General features: G+C 41.2%; 1 protein-coding gene across 1 annotated transcript in view; it reads right to left on the minus strand.

Moving 5' to 3' along the window:
- Nucleotides 1–1,310: 1,310 nt before the first annotated feature.
- The window catches only part of LOC126171287 (UDP-glycosyltransferase UGT5-like), an 84,908-nt gene continuing 64,697 nt past the window's right edge, over nucleotides 1,311–21,521 (minus strand). Inside the window, exons 5-7 of the mRNA XM_049920789.1 lie at nucleotides 19,131–19,353; nucleotides 18,562–18,781; nucleotides 1,311–1,733 (exon numbers count right to left, since the gene is read on the minus strand). Of these exons, the coding sequence (XP_049776746.1) occupies nucleotides 1,460–1,733; nucleotides 18,562–18,781; nucleotides 19,131–19,353 (717 nt within the window). The 3' untranslated portion in view covers nucleotides 1,311–1,459. The remainder of the gene's footprint in view (nucleotides 1,734–18,561; nucleotides 18,782–19,130; nucleotides 19,354–21,521) is intronic.

Consider the following 21,521-nt stretch of genomic DNA (forward strand, 5'->3'; position numbering starts at 1 on the left):
AACTTTCCTAATCCTCCTCACACCTTTCCGTAAAGCGTGGCCAAATCTTTGTTGGGAAGTAGTTCTGTAGTATAGTAGTGCCAACCTTACTCCTGGCTAGGGGATCAGAGAGACAGCACAGGCAGGTAAAAGTCAAAGACTTTCCAGTGTCACAAGATTTGGGGTGGAGAGGTTGGTCACGGCCAAGTGGTTCGACCACCCCCTCCACCGGGGCCCAGGAAGACCTCCGGGTGCCCGCCATGTTCGGAAGTGTTACAGAAGACGGGTATGTGAACAGACGTGCCCTCAGTGCGTCTGTCTCAATGTTCACGCATGGAAGAGAGGTATTTGAATATTTGTACTAATTCTTTTATTTCCAGCTTCGGATTGTGTACGGAAATGAATGATCTCGTTAATTTAGGAAATTTGACCCCTGTGTTAAAGTATCTGGTCCCCAGTTTGCGCGTTATCCTCCTCACATAGTGAATGTCCTATGTAAAATATTGGGAGACTTTGGTGGTATACATTTGGCCAACGCAATTCCGTCTGACCCGTAGAAATGTGCGTGCAGATTAGTATATAATATATCCGCGCTGTAAGTTGTAAAATTGTAATATCTGTAAACTGAAACAATTGCTGCAATAGCTGTAAAGTCGAGTGATAATGTTTAAAATAAATAGGTAATCAACAGTCATCAATCTTTAACATACCTTAAAAATCACAAAGAAGTCAAGTTAAAGGAATTTATTTAAAATAAAAGGTATAGAATGCTGGGACCCACACATCGGCGTGTGAGCCCTCCAGCCCCTTGCCTAGTATCGTACAGATAGGGCACGCTCTCTAGGTAGCGCTCTCAAGCTCCCCTCCCCAGTTATCCGTTGCGCAAATTTTGATTCAGCGCTTGACGACATCAACTTTCATCTGGCGTCCCTAGGCAAGGAGATAAGACGGTAAACTTTCAAAAGATCTCAGGGCTTGCGCCTCGATTCTCTCATCGCCGACAGGCCGAAAAGGGGACAGACACTGTGGGTTCCCCTTCCGAATAAACGATCGAACTCGCCCGGAGCTTTGGGGAGAACCTGGACACTGCGCATCGATCACCGTATCCAGCGGGGACCTTACTATGTGCACAGCTGTTTTGAAATCGTTCACAGTCCTATGCTCTTTCCTCAATCACCACTGTATTTGTCTTTTGCACCGTTACCGCGTGTTTCCGGTAACGGCCGCCGGCCGCGGTGGTCTCGCGGTTCTAGGCGCGCAGTCCGGAACCGCGCGACTGCTGTCGCAGATTCGAATCCTGCCTCGGGCATGGATGTGTGCGATGTCCTTAAGTTAGTTAGGTTTAAGTAGTTCTAAGTTCTAGGGGACTGATGACCACAGCTGTTAAGTCCCATAGTGCTGAGAGCCATTTGAACCATTTCGATAACGGCCACTGGAGGCCGAGTGCAATACCGCCGTGGTCAGGCAGTAGTCCGCAGTGTCAGTGTGGTTTCTTCTTCAGAGCGGCACGTGTTGTGGTGACGTAGCGGGCGGCCCTGAACAGCAGGTAGAGCCCAGCAGCCGGCACGATGACAACAAATGCGATGACGTCGAGCAGCCAGAGCTGCCACCAGTGCAGGTCCAGAGCCGCGCTGCGCAGGTGCGGGGCTCCCCGGTGGCGCAGAACGTACTCCACCCACCACACGGCGCGATCCAGTGACGTCTCCTGGTGCTCGCGGAACACCGCCGAGAACTGTCTCATGTTCTCCTGGTACCTGCAAATTAACACGTAAGACAACTTTTTCACTCCTGAGCAGTGAAAGACAACGTCCCCGGAGTAGACAACATTCCATTAAAACTACTGACAGCCTTGGGAGAGCCAGTCCTGACAAAACTCTACCATCTGGTGAGCAGGATATATGAGACAGGCGAAATGCCCTCAGACTTCAAGAAGAATATAATAATTCCAATACCAAAGAAAGCAGGTGTTGACAGATGTGAAAATTACCGAACTATCAGACGAATGGAAAAACTGATAGAAGCCGACCTCGGGGAAGATCAGTTTGGATTCCGCAGAAATGTTGGAACACGTGAGGCAATACTGACCCTACGACTTATCTTAGAAAATAGATTAAGGAAAGGCAAACCTACGTTTCTAGCATTTGTAGACTTAGAGAAAGCTTTTGACAATGTTGACTGGAATACTCTCTTTCAAATTCTGAAGGTGGCAGGGCTAAAAGACAGGGAGCGAAAGGCTATTTACAATTTGTGCAGAAAACAGATGGCAGTTATAAGAGTCGAGGGGTATGAAAGGGAAGCAGTGGTTGGGAAGGGAGTGAGACAGGGTTGTAGCCTATCTCCGATGTTATTCAATCTCTATATTGAGCAAGCAATAAAGGAAACAAAAGAAAAGTTCGGAGTAGGTATTAAAATGCATGGAGAAGAAATAAAAACTTTGAGGTTCGCCAATGACATTGTAATTCTGTCAGAGACAGAAAAGGACTTGGAAGAGCAGCTGAACGGAATGGACAGTGTCTTGAGAGGAGGGTATAAGATGAATATCAACAAAAGCAAGACGAGGATAATGGAATGTAGTCGAATTAAGTCGGGTGATGCTGAGGGAATTACATTAGGAAATGAGACACTTAAAGTAGTAAAGGAGTTTTGCTACTTGGGGAGCAAAATAACTGATGATGATCGAAGTAGAGAGGATATAAAATGTGGACTGGCAATGGAAAGGAAAGCGTTTCTGAAGAATAAAAATTTGTTAACATCGAGTATAGATATATATGTCAGGAAGTCGTTTCTGAAAGTATTTGTATGGAATGTAGCCATGTATGAAAGTGAAACGTGGACGATAAATAGTTGCATGGGGGCTCAATTAAAATAAATATGAATGCAAATATTTTTAGTAGCTGTATGTCCGATTACGCAAGTCTCGTAAACGGCTGGCCCTGACTAGTTTTAGTACGCAATCTGACTGCTTAGAATGACAACAAAGAATGTAAGAAAATTTTCGTTAACACAGTTAATTAATTAAGTCCCCAGCAACTATAAAACCTACGAAACCAACAAAGCACAAGTGTAGCTGTTCTGTATGTGGTAGTATGACTCAACGCACATCTGGCACGGTTCTTCTTCAATAAGACAAGAATTTTTAAATAGCAATTATACTGACGTGATAAAAGAAAATTACAAATACCATAATTGTGCTAGAAAACCAAAATTACACTCTAATACAAGAACACAAGCCAGATGCTTTGTTGACTGAACCTGTAATGACACATTATTCAGGACACACAAATAAATAAACAACATAATATTTATTACCTTCATATATATTGACGAAAAGCACTCTGACCATTACAATATCTCCATTGGAATAACATCTGCTATCTCTCCCATCAAACCACTGCATAAAACATGGAACAACACTCTCCACTACCACATCTCACTCTGACTTCACGACAAGCAGTGTCCACCACAACTTCTCGGCAAGCACTGCTTGCCGCTACGTCTCAATAAGCACTGCCAGTGGAGGCGGCGGAACAATACTCTCTGGCGCGATATCTGGCGCTGTGGCTCAGTGTAGCCACCTTTCATATGCCCTTCCTCCACGGGCTAGAATTTGATGGTATTTTTGCCAGCATTGGTGGTGAAAATACCACCAAATTCGTCAAAAAAATACAGACAAAAATAAAAGATAATATTAATACGTAAATATCATATAACTAGATAAAATTTTGGCTTTGCACTGACCTTTCAATAGCCTAATATATAAAATACACTAAGCAATACAAATTCTTTCATACATGTGACTTTACGTAATAGTTTACACAAGTATTATGTGGTTAAACAGTTCAATCAATAGCGTCAGCAATGACGAATATGTACAGGTAAGAGTCTCATAACTTTTCACAAACAGTAATACACAAAAAATCAGTTTATACAAATTTTCACAACAAGTAGTTGACAGTTCCAGCAGTAGCACCCAGCACTGTTGAATAGGTGCTACAGCAACAAGTGACATCATCTCAGTAGAAGCAGTCCATCAGTGGCACCCAGCAATGTTAAGTAGGTGCAGACACCATCAGGTGACATCATTTCAGTAGAAGCAGTCCATCAGTGGCACCCAGCATTGTGGAGTAGGTGCAGACTCCAACAGGTGACATCATTTCAGTAGAAGCAGTCCATCAGTGGCACCCAGCAATGTTGAGTAGGTGCAGACACTATCAGGTGACATCATTTCAGTAGAAGCAGTCCATCAGTGGCACCCAGCAATGTTGAGTAGGTGCAGACACCAACAGGTGACATCATTTCAGTAGAAGCAGTCCATCAGTGGCACCCAGCAATGTTGAGTAGGTGCAGACTCCAACAGGTGACATCATTTCAGTAGAAGCAGTCCATCAGTGGCACCCAGCAATGTTGAGTAGGTGCAGACAGCAAGAAGTAACATCATTTCAGTAGAAGCAGTTCCATCTGTGGTACCCAGCAATGTTGAAGAGGTACAGACAGCAAGAAGTAACATCATTTCAGTAGAAGCAGTTCCATTTGTGGTACCCAGCAATGTTGATGAGGTACACACAGCAACAAGTCACATTTCTCAGTAGAAGCAGTTCATCAATGGCACCCAGCAATGTTGAGTAGGTGCAGACACCGACAAATGACATCATTTCCATAGAAGTAGCTCCATCTGTGCACCCAGTATTGTTGAGTAGGTGCAGAGAGCAACAAGTGACATCATTTCAATAAAGGCAGTTCCATCAGTTGCACCCAGCAATGATGAGCAGGTGCAGAGAGCAGTCCATCATATTCACTATCACTGATCACACAGTTCATCAGCAGAAACTAAACATGTCCTAGTGGCACCAATCATGTAGAAAAAGTACAAGTAACAGTCCATAATATTTACTATCACTGCTCAGACTGTTCAAGCATGAACAACAGTTTGAATACACATACAAATGCTTTTACAATGCTCTTACACTAAACATACAAATTCTAATAAACACACAAATGATATCAGATAATTGTCATATTGCTATTACAAATACACAAACATCAGTAAACCTATAATATTTATGGGTGTCAGTGCAAGCCACTACAAACAAATAAAATAATATTTAGGAGATAGGTGGGTAGGATTAGGAAAGGAAAACACACCAAACGCACTCACTCATCTTTCATCCACATTAAGTACTACTGTGTAATTGAATAGCGTTAACTGTTTAAATTCAATTCTGTCAAAATTTTATGTTCAACTTGTGTATCAAGTAGTAGTGACAGCAATGTATAACAGTCAATGATAGTTAAGTCAACGTCATAGTCATCATGTCAAGACCAATGTTTGCCAAGCGAGGTCAAAATGTACGGTTGCTGAACAACTGTCAGTGTGCCAAGATATGCAACTTCCTCTCTCCAAAAAAAAAAAAGTACATACTGCTTAGTGATTTAACAAAGTGTGTGTAGACAATCTTCCTTCCATTTTAGTGTTCTAGTCTGCTATCTTCATCCTCCATGTTCCATATAGACCAACAAAAAAAAAAAAAAAAATATGCACCTCACTTACTTTACCTCTTATACACCAAAACTCCAATAAACTTCATATAATCTCAATACCTCAATAATACCTCTTCAATACGTCGATACATATAAACCTTATTGCCAGTTTCATTTCACTTCCATAACAACTCTTTCCTCTAGTCAGTTTCCTCGAACAAGTACAGATAAAATCCTAATGCAAACCTCCACATCCCATACAATCCGAAGACACACTGTCAACACACAACCTCTGTGTAATCCATCTGACCAAAATCTTCTACTCATTATGAATTATAAACAAAGAATGCATACATGACCTCTAACAGACTTAGTTCGAATAACTCTCAGTAATTAAGTACGATTACGGAGTGTGAATGATCCTAATATTTCACAGTGTGTACACCACTTCAAGAATTATGGCAAACAGAAGCAAACATGTGGAGTATTTCTTGTGTCAAGTGTCACTTCCTATTTCAATTGCTCACGAAAAATGCAGTGTAATAACTGTGTTGGTATGTCACGTCGTTAGCTTCCTTCCTATTGGCATCCATTTATAAAGCTTTCATAAAACCTCCAGCTCATGTGACTTCTATGAAGTTTCTTGTACTAATGTCGTTCGTCGAATTATAGCAGTTCATTTTCTTATCTTAAAAATATAAGGCACTGAGCGTAAGCAAGGCAAGCAATAGCGAGTAAATATACCAGTAGAGAACAGAATGTCAACAAGTGGATGCAGCACAATTCTTACAACGAGGCTCTGCCAAGCGAACAATCCGTAACCCATACCACAGCGTAACCTAAACTCCATGTCCGTACACTGTACATCAGCATTGCTATATACCAAATTAAAGAGAAGTTGTGACAACAAACAGAAATGTATAAATATATAATCCATACGCATAGCAGCAAACAGGTAATTAGCATCGTATTATCGTAAGCAAATAATGTTCATATGTAATCTTAATAAGTAAACATGAAGGCGCAAGCAGATAAATCACAAAGTATAACTTACATACCTAACCACATCAGCACAATTCATCAGGTGACAATTATAATTTAAATAAATAAGCACAGTAGGCACATAATTAAAAAATATGACATCAGTGAAAAAGCAGTGCAGTCAAGCGATGCATAATATACACAAGTTACAACCCAGTTCATTAATAATCATTGTCAAAATCAGTTAACGTACGCAAGCACGTCGCTTCACAAGTAAATTCATAGAACATGAAATTTAGCACAAAGTATGAATCACGTAATCGCGAGCAGCAATTATGTCTAAAGTACGTACCTAAGTGGAAATATGTTACCTGAAAAATAAACTCAATTAATAGTTACCTTTTTTTAGTTTATTAGTTTCTTCTTGGAAATTACATTCTTCCTGAAAATTTCTCGATAGCAAGTCGTCTTAACGTCGGAGACACACAGAATTTACCTGAAGTTCTTAAATATCTTATAGAACCGTATCCTGAAAAATACTGAACGTTAGTAACATAATTTATCAAGTCATTATAGCTTTATACTGATTTTATTCGGAGAAAGACTGTATTTGTTTACGGCTGTCAGTGCATTCGCACTGAGCGCTCGATCAGCTGTAGGAGCGTGACGTAGAAAGCAATTGTTTGCGGTCAACGACTGCCTTGTGCGGCGCGCAGACTTCACTGTTGCTTTGAGTATGTGCCGCCGCGCCGCCAAAACACAGCGCGGTATCCTTGTATTCTCTGCATGTTTACGTAAACTGTTGGTTTCTCGAAAGTATGTCATTCCACAAAAATTTTAACGTTAGATATATGATGTATTCCCTTAGAGCGTCGTGATTTAAGAGTTTCTACTTCTACAGTGTTATCATGAATAATTTTGCGAATTCTATATGGGCCGTTATAAAGCAGAAAAAATTTGCGACACAAGCCTTTGTGAGACAATCGATGAGACTTAATTAACACTTTCTGACCAACTGACAAGATTTTTAAACGACCAGGACGCTTAGCTGATTTCTCTCTTCTAGCAGCCGCAGATGTAATATTTCGTAGAGCCAGGTTGACAATTTCAGAATGCCGCAGTTTCCGTGTAGGCGGAAAAGGAACGATTTCAGAAATGCGATTTGTCGGTGCTTTGTTTTTTAATATCAGTGTAGGCGGTAAAGAAGTTGAGTCATTAGGAAGTTCATTCAGACTGTTTTGAAAAATATGAAGATACTGATCCCACGTTCTGTGATTCTGATGACAATAAAGACGACACAATTTATTGATTTCCTTCATCCATCTCTCTGAAGCGTTAGATTGAGGGTGAAAAAGTGAAATGAAAATTGGTTTAATTTTACGACGCCGTAGAGTATGAACCCAAATTTTAGAACGAAACTGTGATCCATTATCTGATATAACCTTATCAACATGACCAACTTCTTTAAGAAAATGGTTAATGAAAGCATTAGATACTGAACGAGCTGTTGCTTTGCGTAACGGTGTAAAACACACATATTTTGATGTCAACTCCACTGCTACGAAAATGTACGCAAAACCATTAGTAGATCGAACCACTGGACCGAACAAATCAACTGCAGCCATCTCCTTTAATTTTGCTGGAATGATAGGAAACAACGGTGCTCTGAGAGAAATTGTCGGCGGCTTAGCCTTTTGACATAATTTGCATTTGGCAAGAACAAATCGAATACGTTTTTCCATATTATTGAAGTAGCAATTTTCTCGTAATTTATGAAAGCATTTTCTGGGACCAAAGTGTGCATAACTGAAATGCGTATACCAAATCAGCTTATTAACCCACTCATCAGGAATACAAACTAACCAAACAGAGTTGTCGACCGATTTTCGTTTGAAAAGAATGTCATTGCGAACTAAATAATGCTGTCTAATCGCTACGCTTTCCTTTCTCCTCCACTTCTCCTTAATGTCCTTCCAGATTGGATCCTTATTTTGCTCCTTAGCGATGTCCTGGAGCGAAGACGAAATAAAGTTCTCAAACGCAACACCTTGAATATACATCAGACAATAATTGTTTTCCTTACAGTCCTCTTCAGCACTTTGTTTCAAACCTATAGGTGCACGTGATAAAGCATCAGCAACAATATTTGAAGAACCCTGTATGTAAACAATACTAAAATCAAACTCCTGTAGGTACAACGCCCATCGTGACAATCTGCCATGAGTTAATTTGGTCGACATAAGAAACTCCAGAGCTCGATGATCGGTGTAAACCTTAGTATGTCTGCCAAACAAAAATGTGCGAAATTTTGTAAAAGCCCAAACAACAGCCAAAGCTTCAAGTTCCGTAATCGAATAATTCTTTTCTGATTTCGAGAGAACACGACTTCCAAATGCAATAGTCTTTTGTACTACAACGCCGTTTTCTTCTATCTCTTGAAATAAATGTGCACATAGGCCTTTGTATGATGAGTCCGTCGCCAAACAAAAATCTTTAGATAAATCCGGGTGTGAAAGAAGTGGAGCAGCAACTAAAGCATCACGAAGTTGTTCAAATTCTGACTGAGCTTCCTCATCCCAACACCAATTAGATTTCTTTCCGGATAGTTCACATAAACGAGGTGTGGCCAAATTGTCCAATCTAACAAAGCGTCTAAGAAAATTACAGACACCAAGGAAACTACGAACATCACGTTTTGTGGTAGGAACAGCATAATTACGAATAGCGTCTAATTTTTCTGGATCAGGAAGAATACCTTCTGTAGAAATAATGTGACCGAGAAATTTCACCTGAGAACGACCAAATTCAGATTTTTCTAAGTTCACTGTAATGCCAACTCTTGCAAAAATACGTAATAATGAATCCAAAATTTTGTTGTGCTCACTCCAAGAATGTTTAGCAATAAGAATGTCGTCAACATATGAAGTAATATTGTCACGAAGATAAACAGGTAAAATTTCATTTAAGCTGCGAATGAATGCTGCTGAAGATACAGTAAGTCCAAACGGTAATTTCCGAAACTGGTAACAGTTACCAAAGGCTAAAAAGGCAGTGTATTTTCTACAATCAGGGTGGAGTTCTATTTGCCAAAAACTTGCGCGCATGTCAATCGTGGATAAAATTTTAATTCCATGAAAATGTTGAAGAAGTTCATCTAAATTTTGTGGACGGTCAGTTTCAGGAATGATGATATTATTTATCTGTCTGGAATCCAGAACCAAACGAATTGATCCATCCTTTTTAAGAACAACGTGTAATGGGCTAGTATAAGGACTGACTGCAGGCTCAATAATGCCCTGATCTAACATGTATTGAAGTTCTTTCTTAACCTTGTCTCTGTAAGCCAAAGGAATAGCGTACGTTTTCCCGCGAAATGGTGTGTGTTCTTTTACTTTAAATAAATATTGTAAGCCTTGTATAGTTCCCGTGTGATGACTAAACACTGTAGCATGTGAAGTCAAAATTTGGTGCAGCTCTTCTCTTGCAACGTCATCTGGCACTTCAGCTTTCTTAACCTTTTCATTAATTAATTCTTCGCTATTAATTATATCATCCATCGCGTCTCTGTATCTATTGTCATTGTCATGAATAAACACATTGTCGTCATAATGCTCAACGAAAACATCAGAAGTAAGAAACCTTAAACATTTTGTATCTGACTCAGATCTTGTTAAACACTCGAAAAATTTCAAACATTTCGGCATTCCGGCAACAGTCAAATTCACACTTCCTTCTTTAAAGTTCAAAATTGCCTTATGTGCGTTAAGAAACTCCATACCTAATATAATTTGTGTACTGAGTAATGGAACAATAATAAAATTAGCAGAAAATTCGTATCCTTGACAATTGAAATTTAGGTTGGTCTGTTGTTTAACTTCTACACCCTTTCCAGAAATCGCTCCTCGAATTGTAGTTTTGGAAATAGGTAACACAGGACAGGCAATAGTTCTTTCACATATACGAAAAACTGATTCACTAATGATATTCACTGGGCTCCCAGAATCTAAAACTGCAGTGAACTTATTCTTACCCACACATACTTCAATAACAGGATGTAAAAATCAGTCTACATTATTTTCCTTTTCGTCTAACAAAATGTCTCTCATGTCTTCCAGGCGTACGTAGTGTAAAGTCGTAGTGTCATTACTTTCTGAACCGTCTATATTGCTGCCAGAAGCCGAAGCTGCAAGTCATTGTCGATTGTTTGCGTCACGTCTTTGAGTATTCGCGTCATTCCGCGGATCCATTTCTACGATTTGCACTTGTCTCTCTGAAGTTCTGTCACGTGGAGGATGCCAATTAGGTCCCTCCTGTCTGTTAGATACAAATTCTTGGTTGTGTCTGTTATTAAAATTTCTGTTTTCCTGTCTGTCTGCATAACTACTTCTTGTGTAATTTCGACTGTCACTTCTGAAATTATTGTTGTATCTACTACCCTGGTTATTTCTGTAGTAAGAATTTCTATTACTGTATGAATAATTTCTGTCTTGATGATACCGATTACTGTTTCCGTATGATTGATCATTCCGGTAGGAATTACCGTTATTATAATTGTCTGTGTAATTTCTGTTAGAACGTCTGTTATTGTCATAAGGCTGGTATCTATTGTCCTGTCTGTTACGTCTGTCATTCTCAAAGTTCCCCATATAACGCCCGTTCCGATCACTATCCCTTTTCTCTGAAAATCTATTGTAATTACTGTTACTGAAAAAGTTACAAGAAGTCCAGTCGTCGTTGTCATACTCAAGTTCTTGCAACAAAGTCTTAAAAGTCTCAATGTCGTCTTTACATCTTCCGGCTAAGGCAATTTGTCTTATGGATTGTGGCAGCTTAGTTAAACAAATGCGAATTAATTCAGTCGGGCTATAAGGATTGGAAAGGAACTGATTCTTTCGAATCATGTCTTCAAAATATTCCGCTGGCGTGCGGAACTCTGACTGTTTGAAATTACGCTGCATAATAAGACTGTTTTTGACTCTGTCTTGCGTGTTTTCGGACCAATATGCCGATAGAAATGCATGATAAAAATCATTTAGGCTATTACAATCTCTAATGAGTGCGCGCATCCGCGTCGCCGGTTCGTTTTCTAAATATCCACACATAAATTCCAGTTTGTGACTTAGTGGCCAATTTGGTGGGAGTGCGTACATAAATTGATCTAACCATGCACATGGATGTATGTCATTCTTAGAATTGCGGAAGATCTTAAATTTCCGAACAGTCAAAAAGTGTTTATAGTCAAAGTTTTCGCCTCGTGGCGACAAAGACCTACCGCGTCTGTCCCAGTCCCAATGTCGATTATTGTCAAGTTCGCGCGCCTGGCGCTCTCTTGTTGCATCTCGTAAATGAAATAAATTACTTTCTTCAAAACCCGCTGCTATCGGTGATTCCAAATTTCTTCTACCGTCCTTTCCTACGATTTTGCTTTCAATTTGTTTGACTTGCTTTTCTAATGCCTCCACTAACTCCACTAACTCTCTTGTTGCATCTCGTAAATGAAATAAATTACTTTCTTCAAAACCCGCTGCTATCGGTGATTCCAAATTTCTTCTACCGTCCTTTCCTACGATTTTGCTTTCAATTTGTTTGACTTGCTTTTCTAATGCCTCCACTTCCCTTTTAACGCGTTCATTAAATTTTCCCTGATTTTCAACATGCTTATTTATGTTCTGGTACTCTTCGGTTTCTGCAAATGGCAATGGTGCTGTATCATCTGAATCTCTGTCCCCATTTAAACTAAGATTTGTCAATTTATCTGAAATCTCCTCAACTCTTTCCGATAAATCACCTATTTGTTCTTTCTGTTTATTTGCGTCTTCCGTAAGTGTCGCGACTCGGGTTTCAGTATTGACACATTTGGTAGTTAACTGTTCATATTGTTGTGTTAGATTATTTATTCTGTCATTTGGTACGGATTCCTCGATTCTCTCAAATATTTCTTCCTTATCTTTTGCACGTTGTAAATTTAACTCTGAAAATTTCTGTACTATCACGCGATCTCTTTCTTCCTGTTCTCTATCCTGCTCCCTTTGTCTAATCTCTACTGCAACTAATCTATTATTGTGAGCATTCAAAATCGGTTGTACTTCTTCTCTGATTTCTTTCTTTAATTCATCTTTCATATTTTTGAAACATGTCCCTATTCGTGAATCTAACCGTGTTTCCAAAGTTCCCATCTCTGTTTTAATTGTTCCAATCTCTGTTTTAAATTCAGATCCTAACCGCGATCCCAATGAGTCTAACCGTGTTTCCATTGTTTCCCTATCTGTTTTTAATTCAGATACAAACTGAGTTTGCATTGTTCCCATATCAGTTTTAATTTCAGATCGTAACTGTGATCCCATATTTAATATAGCACTCATCAACCGCTCCATAGTAACTGGTTCGAAATTCTTTTCGCCCATAACGTTTCCCGCAAAACCAGCTTCCTTTGTCATAGCTGTAAGACTATCTGTGTTCGATACTATTCCAGAATCTTCTGTCGTTAATCTCGGATTCTGTGAATTTTCTGATTGAGAAAAATTTTGAAATGGTTCCGGACTATTTTCCCGACTTATTACATTGTTTTCCACTTCATTATCCATCATACTGTTTTCCTCTGTTGGCGAGTTCGCCATGTTAACAATTTCGTCATTCTCACTATTCATCATTTTTGCCTTTTTCATCGATCGCGTAATCATTTACAAAACATACAAAACTCGTCACTATATGAAAATTACACACAATGACACTTTATCACCAACAATATCAATCACACGAAATGCTTCCTTCAAACACGATTAACAAACAATAGAAGAATGACAATCACCAAATCTACACATGCAATACAAACTACAATTACTAAACTGCAAATTACTACAACAATACTACTGTCTACTATTTTTGCAATCAGAAGAATTCCAAGGGACGATCCGAAGCAGCGGTCGCCACGTGCATGGGGGCTCAATTAAATATAAAACAAATGCAAATATTTTTAGTAGCTGTATGTCCGATTACGCAAGTCTCGTAAACGGCTGGCCCTGACTAGTTTTAGTACGCAATCTGACTGCTTAGAATGACAACAAAGAATGTAAGAAAATTTTCGTTAACACAGTTAATTAATTAAGTCCCCAGCAACTATAAAACCTACGAAACCAACAAAGCACAAGTGTAGCTGTTCTGTATGTGGTAGTATGACTCAACGCACATCTGGCACGGTTCTTCTTCAATAAGACAAGAATTTTTAAATAGCAATTATACTGACGTGATAAAAGAAAATTACAAATACCATAATTGTGCTAGAAAACCAAAATTACACTCTAATACATGAACACAAGCCAGATGCTTTGTTGACTGAACCTGTAATGACACATTATTCAGGACACACAAATAAATAAACAACATAATATTTATTACCTTCATATATATTGATGAAAAGCACTCTGACCATTACAATATCTCCATTGGAATAACATCTGCTATCTCTCCCATCAAACCACTGCATAAAACATGGAACAACACTCTCCACTACCACATCTCACTCTGACTTCACGACAAGCAGTGTCCACCACAACTTCTCGGCAAGCACTGCTTGCCGCTACGTCTCAATAAGCACTGCCAGTGGAGGCGGCGGAACAATACTCTCTGGCACGATATCTGGCGCTGTGGCTCAGTGTAGCCACCTTTCATAGTTTAGTCAAGAAGAGAATAGAAGCTTTAGAAATGTGGTGCTACAGAAGAATACTGAAGATTAGATGGGTAGATCACATTACTAATGAGGAGGTATTGAATAGAATTGGGGAGAAGAGGAGCTTGTGGCACAACTTGACTAGAAGAAGGGATCGGTTGGTAGGACATGTTCTGAGACATCGAGAGATCACCAATTTAGTATTGGAGGGCAGCGTGGAGAGTAAAAATCGTAGAGGGAGACCAAGAGATGAATACACCAAGCAGTTCAGAAGGATGTAGGTTGCAGTAGGTACTGGGAGATGAAGAAGCTTGCACAGGATAGAGTAGCATGGAGAGCTGCATCAAACCAGCCTCAGGACTGAAGACCACAGCAACAACAAACTGGTCAGAAGAAAGTCCCGTCGGAATGGAATCATCAACCGAGCACGACGAGACAACAGTAATGACGTAGAAAGTCAGCGAAACCGTGACGTGGTATGGCCGCCTCACCTGCCGTCACCCATCGTGACGTCAGTTGAAACTGTCGCCCGCGATTTTATAACAAGGCGATAAAAAAAGTGGTTAATACGAGGGTCACTCCAAAAGAAATGCACACTATTTTTGTAAAAATACAGTTTTCATTCTGCATGTGTGAAACTTTTACAGTGTGTAGATACATCCTTCCTGCTTGTTATCAAACTTAGTTCAGCCTGTTCCCGTGAGTGGCGGCGTCACAGCATGTCTTCAAGATGGCTGCTACACTTGACTTTCGTCAGAAGCAACGTGCTGTCATAGAATTCCTGTGCTTTGAAAACGACAGAGTGGGAAACATCCACAAGAGGTTGAAAAAGGTGTATGGAGATGCTGCTGTCGATCGCAGTACAGTTAGTCGGTGGGCAAGCAGGTTACGTGATGAAAGCGGGCACGGCAATATTGAGGATTGTCCTCGCAGCGGCAGGCCTCGTGCTGTACACACTCCAGACAATGTGCAGAGAGTTGACGAATTGGTGACTGCTGACAGACGCATCACAGTGAACGAATTGTCACGCTACGTTTGGATAGGGGAAGGAAGTGTTTGCAGAGTACTGGAAGTGTTAGCGTTCAAAAAGGTTTGTGCCAGGTGGGTTCCCAGGATGTTGACAGTGGCTCACAAAGAAACAAGAAAAACGCTATACAACGAACTTTTGGAACAGTACGAGAGTGGTGGAGATGAATTTCTTGGAAGAATTGTGACAGGTGATGAAACATGGCTCCATCATTTTTCGCCAGAGACGAAGAGTCAATCAATGCAGTGGCATCATGCAAATTCACCCAAGAAAAAAAATTCAAAACCACACCTTCTGCTGTAAAAGTTATGGCTAGGGTGTTTTTCGATTCCGAAGGCCTCTTGCTTGTGGACATATGACAAGTGGAACCACCATAAATTCTTATGCATATGTGACGACACTGAAGAAACTTAAAGCTCGACTGAGTCGTGTTCGACCACATCGGCAAAAGCAGGATGTTTTGCAGTTGCACGAGAACGCACGGCCACATGTCAGTCAAACAACCATGGACGCGATCACAAAACTGGGATGGACAACACTGAAACACCCGCCTTTCAGTCCTGACCTGGCTCCATCTCCATGTGACTATCATCTCTTTGGGAAACTGAAAGACTCTCTTCGTGGAACAAGGTTTGAAGATGATGACTCCCTTGTGCACGCTGCCAAACAGTGGCTCCAACAGGTTGGTCCAGAATTTTACCGTACTGGTATACAGGCGCCGGTTCCAAGATGGCGTAAGGCAGTTGAGAGGGATGGAAATTATGTGGAGAAATGAAAATATTGTTCCTAAAGGATGTATCTACACACTGTAAAATTTTCAAACGTGTAGAATAAAAGATGAATTTAAAAAAAATAGTGTGCATTTATTTTGGAGTGACCCTCGTATTTTGAGAGGCGAAAGTATTCACAAAAACAAGGAAAGCGAACTCAATAAACAGGGGTCCGAGAGCTCATCCTTTCTGTGATGTGAAAACTTGGTTATTGGAGGGGCTGAAACCAGAGCGACGCAGGAATATACCAACTCACATTTAACTCCTGTCAAGTGCAATACATAGGAGAAACGAGCAGAAACGTCCGAAAAACCTACACAGAACAAGCACCTGAGAGCTCTGAAGAGTGTTTGCAGAACAAGTAATAAATAAAAACCACCACCCCACTAATATAGAAACTGATCTGCACAACCTGAAACACAGAAACAATTTACACCGAAAACTAAAAATAGAAGAAAATTATTGTGTGAAATCTGCACAAAGTCTCGATGCAACTGATATCATTACTTCCTTCCCTTTCCTTGCTTTTCTGCCCCCTGCCCTTTCAACTTACGGAATGTGTATCACAGTTGGAACCCTGCATGGTATCGGTTCTTTGGACATGGCCAAAAGAATAGCCATCACGCTTCATATAACTGATTCGTCTCGATGACCAATGACTCGAAACCTTCAGTGCGAATGCACATTTGCTTTCGACCTCCAATGGGAATCTAAAAATTACGAGTAGCTAACAGGGAGGATATGGATGGTTCAAATGGCTCTGAGCACTATGGGACTTAACTTCTGAGGTCATAAGTCCCCTAGACCTTAGAACTGCTTAAACCTAACTAACCTAAGGACATCACACACATCCATGCCCGAGGCACGATTCGAACCTGTGACCGTAGCAGTCGCGCTGTTCCAGACTGTAGCACCTAGAACCGCTCGGCCACACCGGTGGCCACATTCATTGTGATAAGTGGATTGCTGGTAACTCTTTGAAACTTGCAAGTGATTTCTTTCTCTGAATTAAAGCATCTTTTTTTTCCACCGCCTCCAGTGTTCGACGCTCACTGCCTGGTCTTGGTTTTGGCGTGGTTCTTCCTTCGCATTTCTACCTGACAATCACGTCGTCAACGGCAACTCTGAAGGATAAACAATGGGTGAAACGTCCCTGATTGATTTGTTACTCGGGTGACCTTGAACGACTAGTGAACGTACAAAATCACAAATCTCTCCTAACCCACCCACGCTGTTACAGCTTCTCTACAGACACCACTCCCTACCTCCTTTTATGTTGGCAGGTTCGCCTCTTATGACATCTAGTGGTCAATTCTGCATTACATAAAGGTGCGCAGACACTTCTGACAAAATAGCGTGCACAGGAATGAGCAGTGCTGTTTTTGCTGGGGGAACGCTGGGGGATGCGTACCCATAAACTTTTTAGTCAACAAAGTAAATTTTTCATGATGTTGAGAACTTGGAAGAGTGCCAAAGATTTATTTCGCGGACGTAAATTTTTTATTTTATTTTTTCGTGTTGGTAATTGCAATACGAACGATACCAGTGCAGTTTTGGTGGGAAAAGCGATGTCATTGACATGCTATTAATGTAAGTTACACTGTAGTTTTATAGTTACATAAATTTTCAGCTGTATTAAAAATTGGGTCAGCTGAAGCACGGGATATCACCCATCATCTATGCCATTTCGGGAGCCAAACAAGGTTACAAAAGATTTTTGTAGTGTAGTTTCTATTGTTGTTGATGATCGGTGTGAATGGTTTTTGTTGTATTCTGTCTTTTAGTGGTGTTTTATAGGTTAAAATATGTGTTCGGTAATATTCCCTTGTATTGTTTTGTAGGTCGAAGGGTTGAGTGGACTCACCTGTTTCATTTGAGGTGTATTATAGGCCAATTGAAGTGTACGATACCATTTTCTTTTATTGTTCAGGGGTTGGTGGGAATCGCATGCTTTATTTGAGCTGATATAAACTGAAATGTTCTATACCACATTCTCTTGTATGTTTGGGTTTCTCGGTATCGCCTGCTTCCTTTGAGCCTAAAGTCAAATGAAGAGTCTGATACCACTTTTTTTGCAGTTCGACATGTTAATTATGTCATGGCTAAAAGCAGACGGGTGGTATCCCATGCTTCAATTATAAGTAATTTTCGCTGCATTATATCCAATGTCGGAGTACCCTAAAAATTTTTTTTTTAGGAAAAAAGCACTGGGAATGAGAATAACTATTCCAGAACTGAAATGCGGTGCCTTACCGTTACTCTTTTCTGTTAGAAGTAAATAGAACGATTGCATAAAGAGAAGTCTAATTGTTCAAATCTGCTTCACTAAATCACTTATTTCATTTGTTGGACAATTTCTACTAGATGCAGTAAAGATATATTTAGATTCAAAATAGTTATACTGATAAGAGATGTGCTTCATAAAAAAATTTCTGGAGCTGGGGACAAATTTTTCAGACAAAATTCCTATGACTTGAAATAAACACGTGCAAAAATATAGAACGGCACCACTAAATGAAATCGAATTGTTAACGCCGAAGCGGAAGAAACTTGTGCAGGCTGCGCTACAATGTCATAACGCGCTGCTTATTGACTGAACTGAACAAGTAAAATAATAAATAATTACATACATTTCTTGTAGTAAGAAATCATTTTCTCACCTTTTATCGCCAAGAACGGTGCGCACAGCCTTCAGTACCGATTCTACGGTGACATCCTTGAACATCAGGCGGTATCCTATGCCAGCTTGCACAATCTTGGCCACATTGTGCTTCTGGTCTCCCATGAACGGAATTGCGATCATCGGCACACCAAAGTAGCTTGCTTCGTTCACGCTCTGCAGTCCGCCTTGCGTGATGAACAGCCGCATATTCTTATGTGCTGTGAAGGTAATGAAAGGTAAGATCAGTTGTTGAGACAAAATTTTAGTTATGCAGATTGAAAACGTAATTGGCTACAGAGCGTCCGCTGATGATGGCGCAACAGGTACAACAATACTGAGCTTTTGACTGGTACTCGGACCTCGATCTTTAACTTTCGTAGTTAACGCCCTGCCAATCGACGCATCTGAGCGTGACCCAACGCTCGCAGGTAGAAGCTGTGGACGGGTCAAATAGGGCGCTCGGATGGGTCGGTTGGAAGAGACGTCTGTGAAAGTGGAAGATCTGGTGAGGGGCACAGCATAGCGATGGCGTTTGGACTACAGAGGACGTTGCGGAGGACAGCTTACCAAGGACGTCCTGTTGGGGCCACCACTTGGCCGTCATAACGTTGTCCGGCTGACCGGGCATGCTGCCAGCCTCCCACTTCCAGAGCACTCGCTGCGGCAGCTGTGCGAAAGCCTCCAGGAACGCCAGCCGCTTCTCCTCCGGTATCGCGCTCCCTTTCACGTTGCTGCCAAGGCTGAAGTATATCACGCCGTCCTCCGCTCCGTCGAGAAATTTCTGGATGTCCTGAAGCACGTGATGGTAAATACACTACCTGACAATTGCTGAGGAAGAGAGACAAAACGGTTCAAATGGCTCTCAGCACTATGGGACTTAACATCTCAGGTCATCAGTCCTCTTGAACTTAGAACTACTTAAACCTACCTAACCTAAGGACATCAAGCACATCCATGCCCGAGGCAGGATTCAAACCTGCGACCGTAGCGGTCGCACGGTTCCAGACTGAAGCGCCTAGAGCCGCTCGGCTACAGTGGCCGGCGAAGATAGACATTTTTGGACAGCAATAATCACAGGCAACGATGGACAAGATGAAATATAGTACAGGGTGACAATTATTGAACTACATGAAATAAAATCGTCGTGACTTCTGAATGGTTTGCGTCAGGACATTCAAACTGCACGATTGGCCACGTGACACGATGGAATTAGTATGCCGTGCGTGGTTTGGTTTAGCGACGAAGCCCACTTTTATTTGGATGAATTCGTCAGTAAGCAAAATTGGCGCATTTGAAGGACTGATGAGAATCCGCATTTAGCAATCGAGAAATCTCTTCACACTCAACAGGTGGCTGTGTGGTGTGCAATGTCCAGTCACGGAATAGTCGGTGCGATATTCCTTGATGGCACGGTGACTATCAAATGGTACATGAACGTTTTGGAAGATAATTTCATCCCCATTGTCCAAAGTGACCATGATTTCGACAATGTGTGGTTCATGCAAGACGGAGATCGACGCCATCGAAGCAGAAGAGCGTCTGATGTGCTGGAGGAGCATTCTGGCTCTAGAGTACCCAGAGGCCACTGGCATGGGCCTCGATTGGCCAGCGTATTCTTCGGATCTGAACACATGCGACTCTTTCTTGTGGGGCTATATTACAAACATGGTGTACATTAATAACCCCAAAACAACTGCTGAGCTGAAAACAGCCATTCAGGAGGTCATCGGCACGATTGATGTACCGACACTTCAGCGGATCATGCAGAATTTCGCTATTCGTTTGTGCCACATCATCGTCAACGATGGCAGGCATATCGAACATGACATAACCTAAATCCGAATATCTGTAGTGACGTTTACATGTTGAGTAAAGTGTAGTAACTAATTTATGTTTTTTTTTCATATAGTTCAATAATTGTGACCCTGTAAATACGCAATAGAGGTCGAGTGAAATACTTATAACGAAAAATGGTACATATTTCACCATATGGGGAAAGAGGACTACAGACATAAATAACGTTATTGTCAGACTCACAACAGAATGGTCGATATCGAACACTCAGCAAGGAATACGCCCTCCTCGGACACTGTTCCATATTTTGTAGCTGTTATTCATGCTGGCTACCTAACTGTTGAGGTATCCTTGGGGAATATTATACCATTCCTCTATTTAGGTGGTTTTCAGTTCTTGTACAGTTCGGGGAGGGTGTATTCGTTGAGAAAAACATCTTCCAAGAGCATCTCAGGCATTCTCTATAGGATTTAGGTCGGAGTACGCAGGACATTCGATACGTTCAGTATCTTCACTTTCTAGTGCATCCGGCGCTTGAGTGGTCCTGTGTGGGCGGGCATTATCGAGCCTTATCGCACATCTAAACAGACTTAGATCATCCAGAATAATATCCTCTGTAACACCTCTGTGCTGTAACGATACCTCAAGCAGAGATATGCAGCGGTGTTCGTCCATTCTGTACTATGCCTGTCCGGAACACCATAACGTCTAGGCCATATTGATGAATTTCATGAACATTATGTGGTCTGTAACGTGTTCCCCTCTTCCTCCACACTAACTGATGGCCAAAGTCACTTGCCACAGTGAAGTGGGATTCATCGGAGAACATCACTCTGGACCACTGTTGCTGACCCCAACCATTATGTTCCCTACTGACGAACTCTTTCTTGTCGATGGCGCTGTTGAAATGGGAAGCAGCAGATCAGGCTTCCGAGTATACAAAGTGGCCTGATTCAATCGCCGCGATGTGTTTCTGGCAGAGGCACGAGCACCGGTAGCGGTTGCAAGGCCTGCAGTGACGTGCCCAGGGGTCAGATGTCTGATCCTTTTCGCCACTAGGGCTACGCATCGATCCTCTTGCGATGTGGTGGTCTACGACCACCGGCTTGCTTCCGCATAGCGTTTGCACCTTCAGCGGCCTCATTTAATCGAGAGATGACACTT

This window comes from Schistocerca cancellata, chromosome 1 (assembly GCF_023864275.1).
Source record: "Schistocerca cancellata isolate TAMUIC-IGC-003103 chromosome 1, iqSchCanc2.1, whole genome shotgun sequence".
In the NCBI taxonomy this organism is placed as follows: domain Eukaryota; kingdom Metazoa; phylum Arthropoda; class Insecta; order Orthoptera; family Acrididae; genus Schistocerca; species Schistocerca cancellata.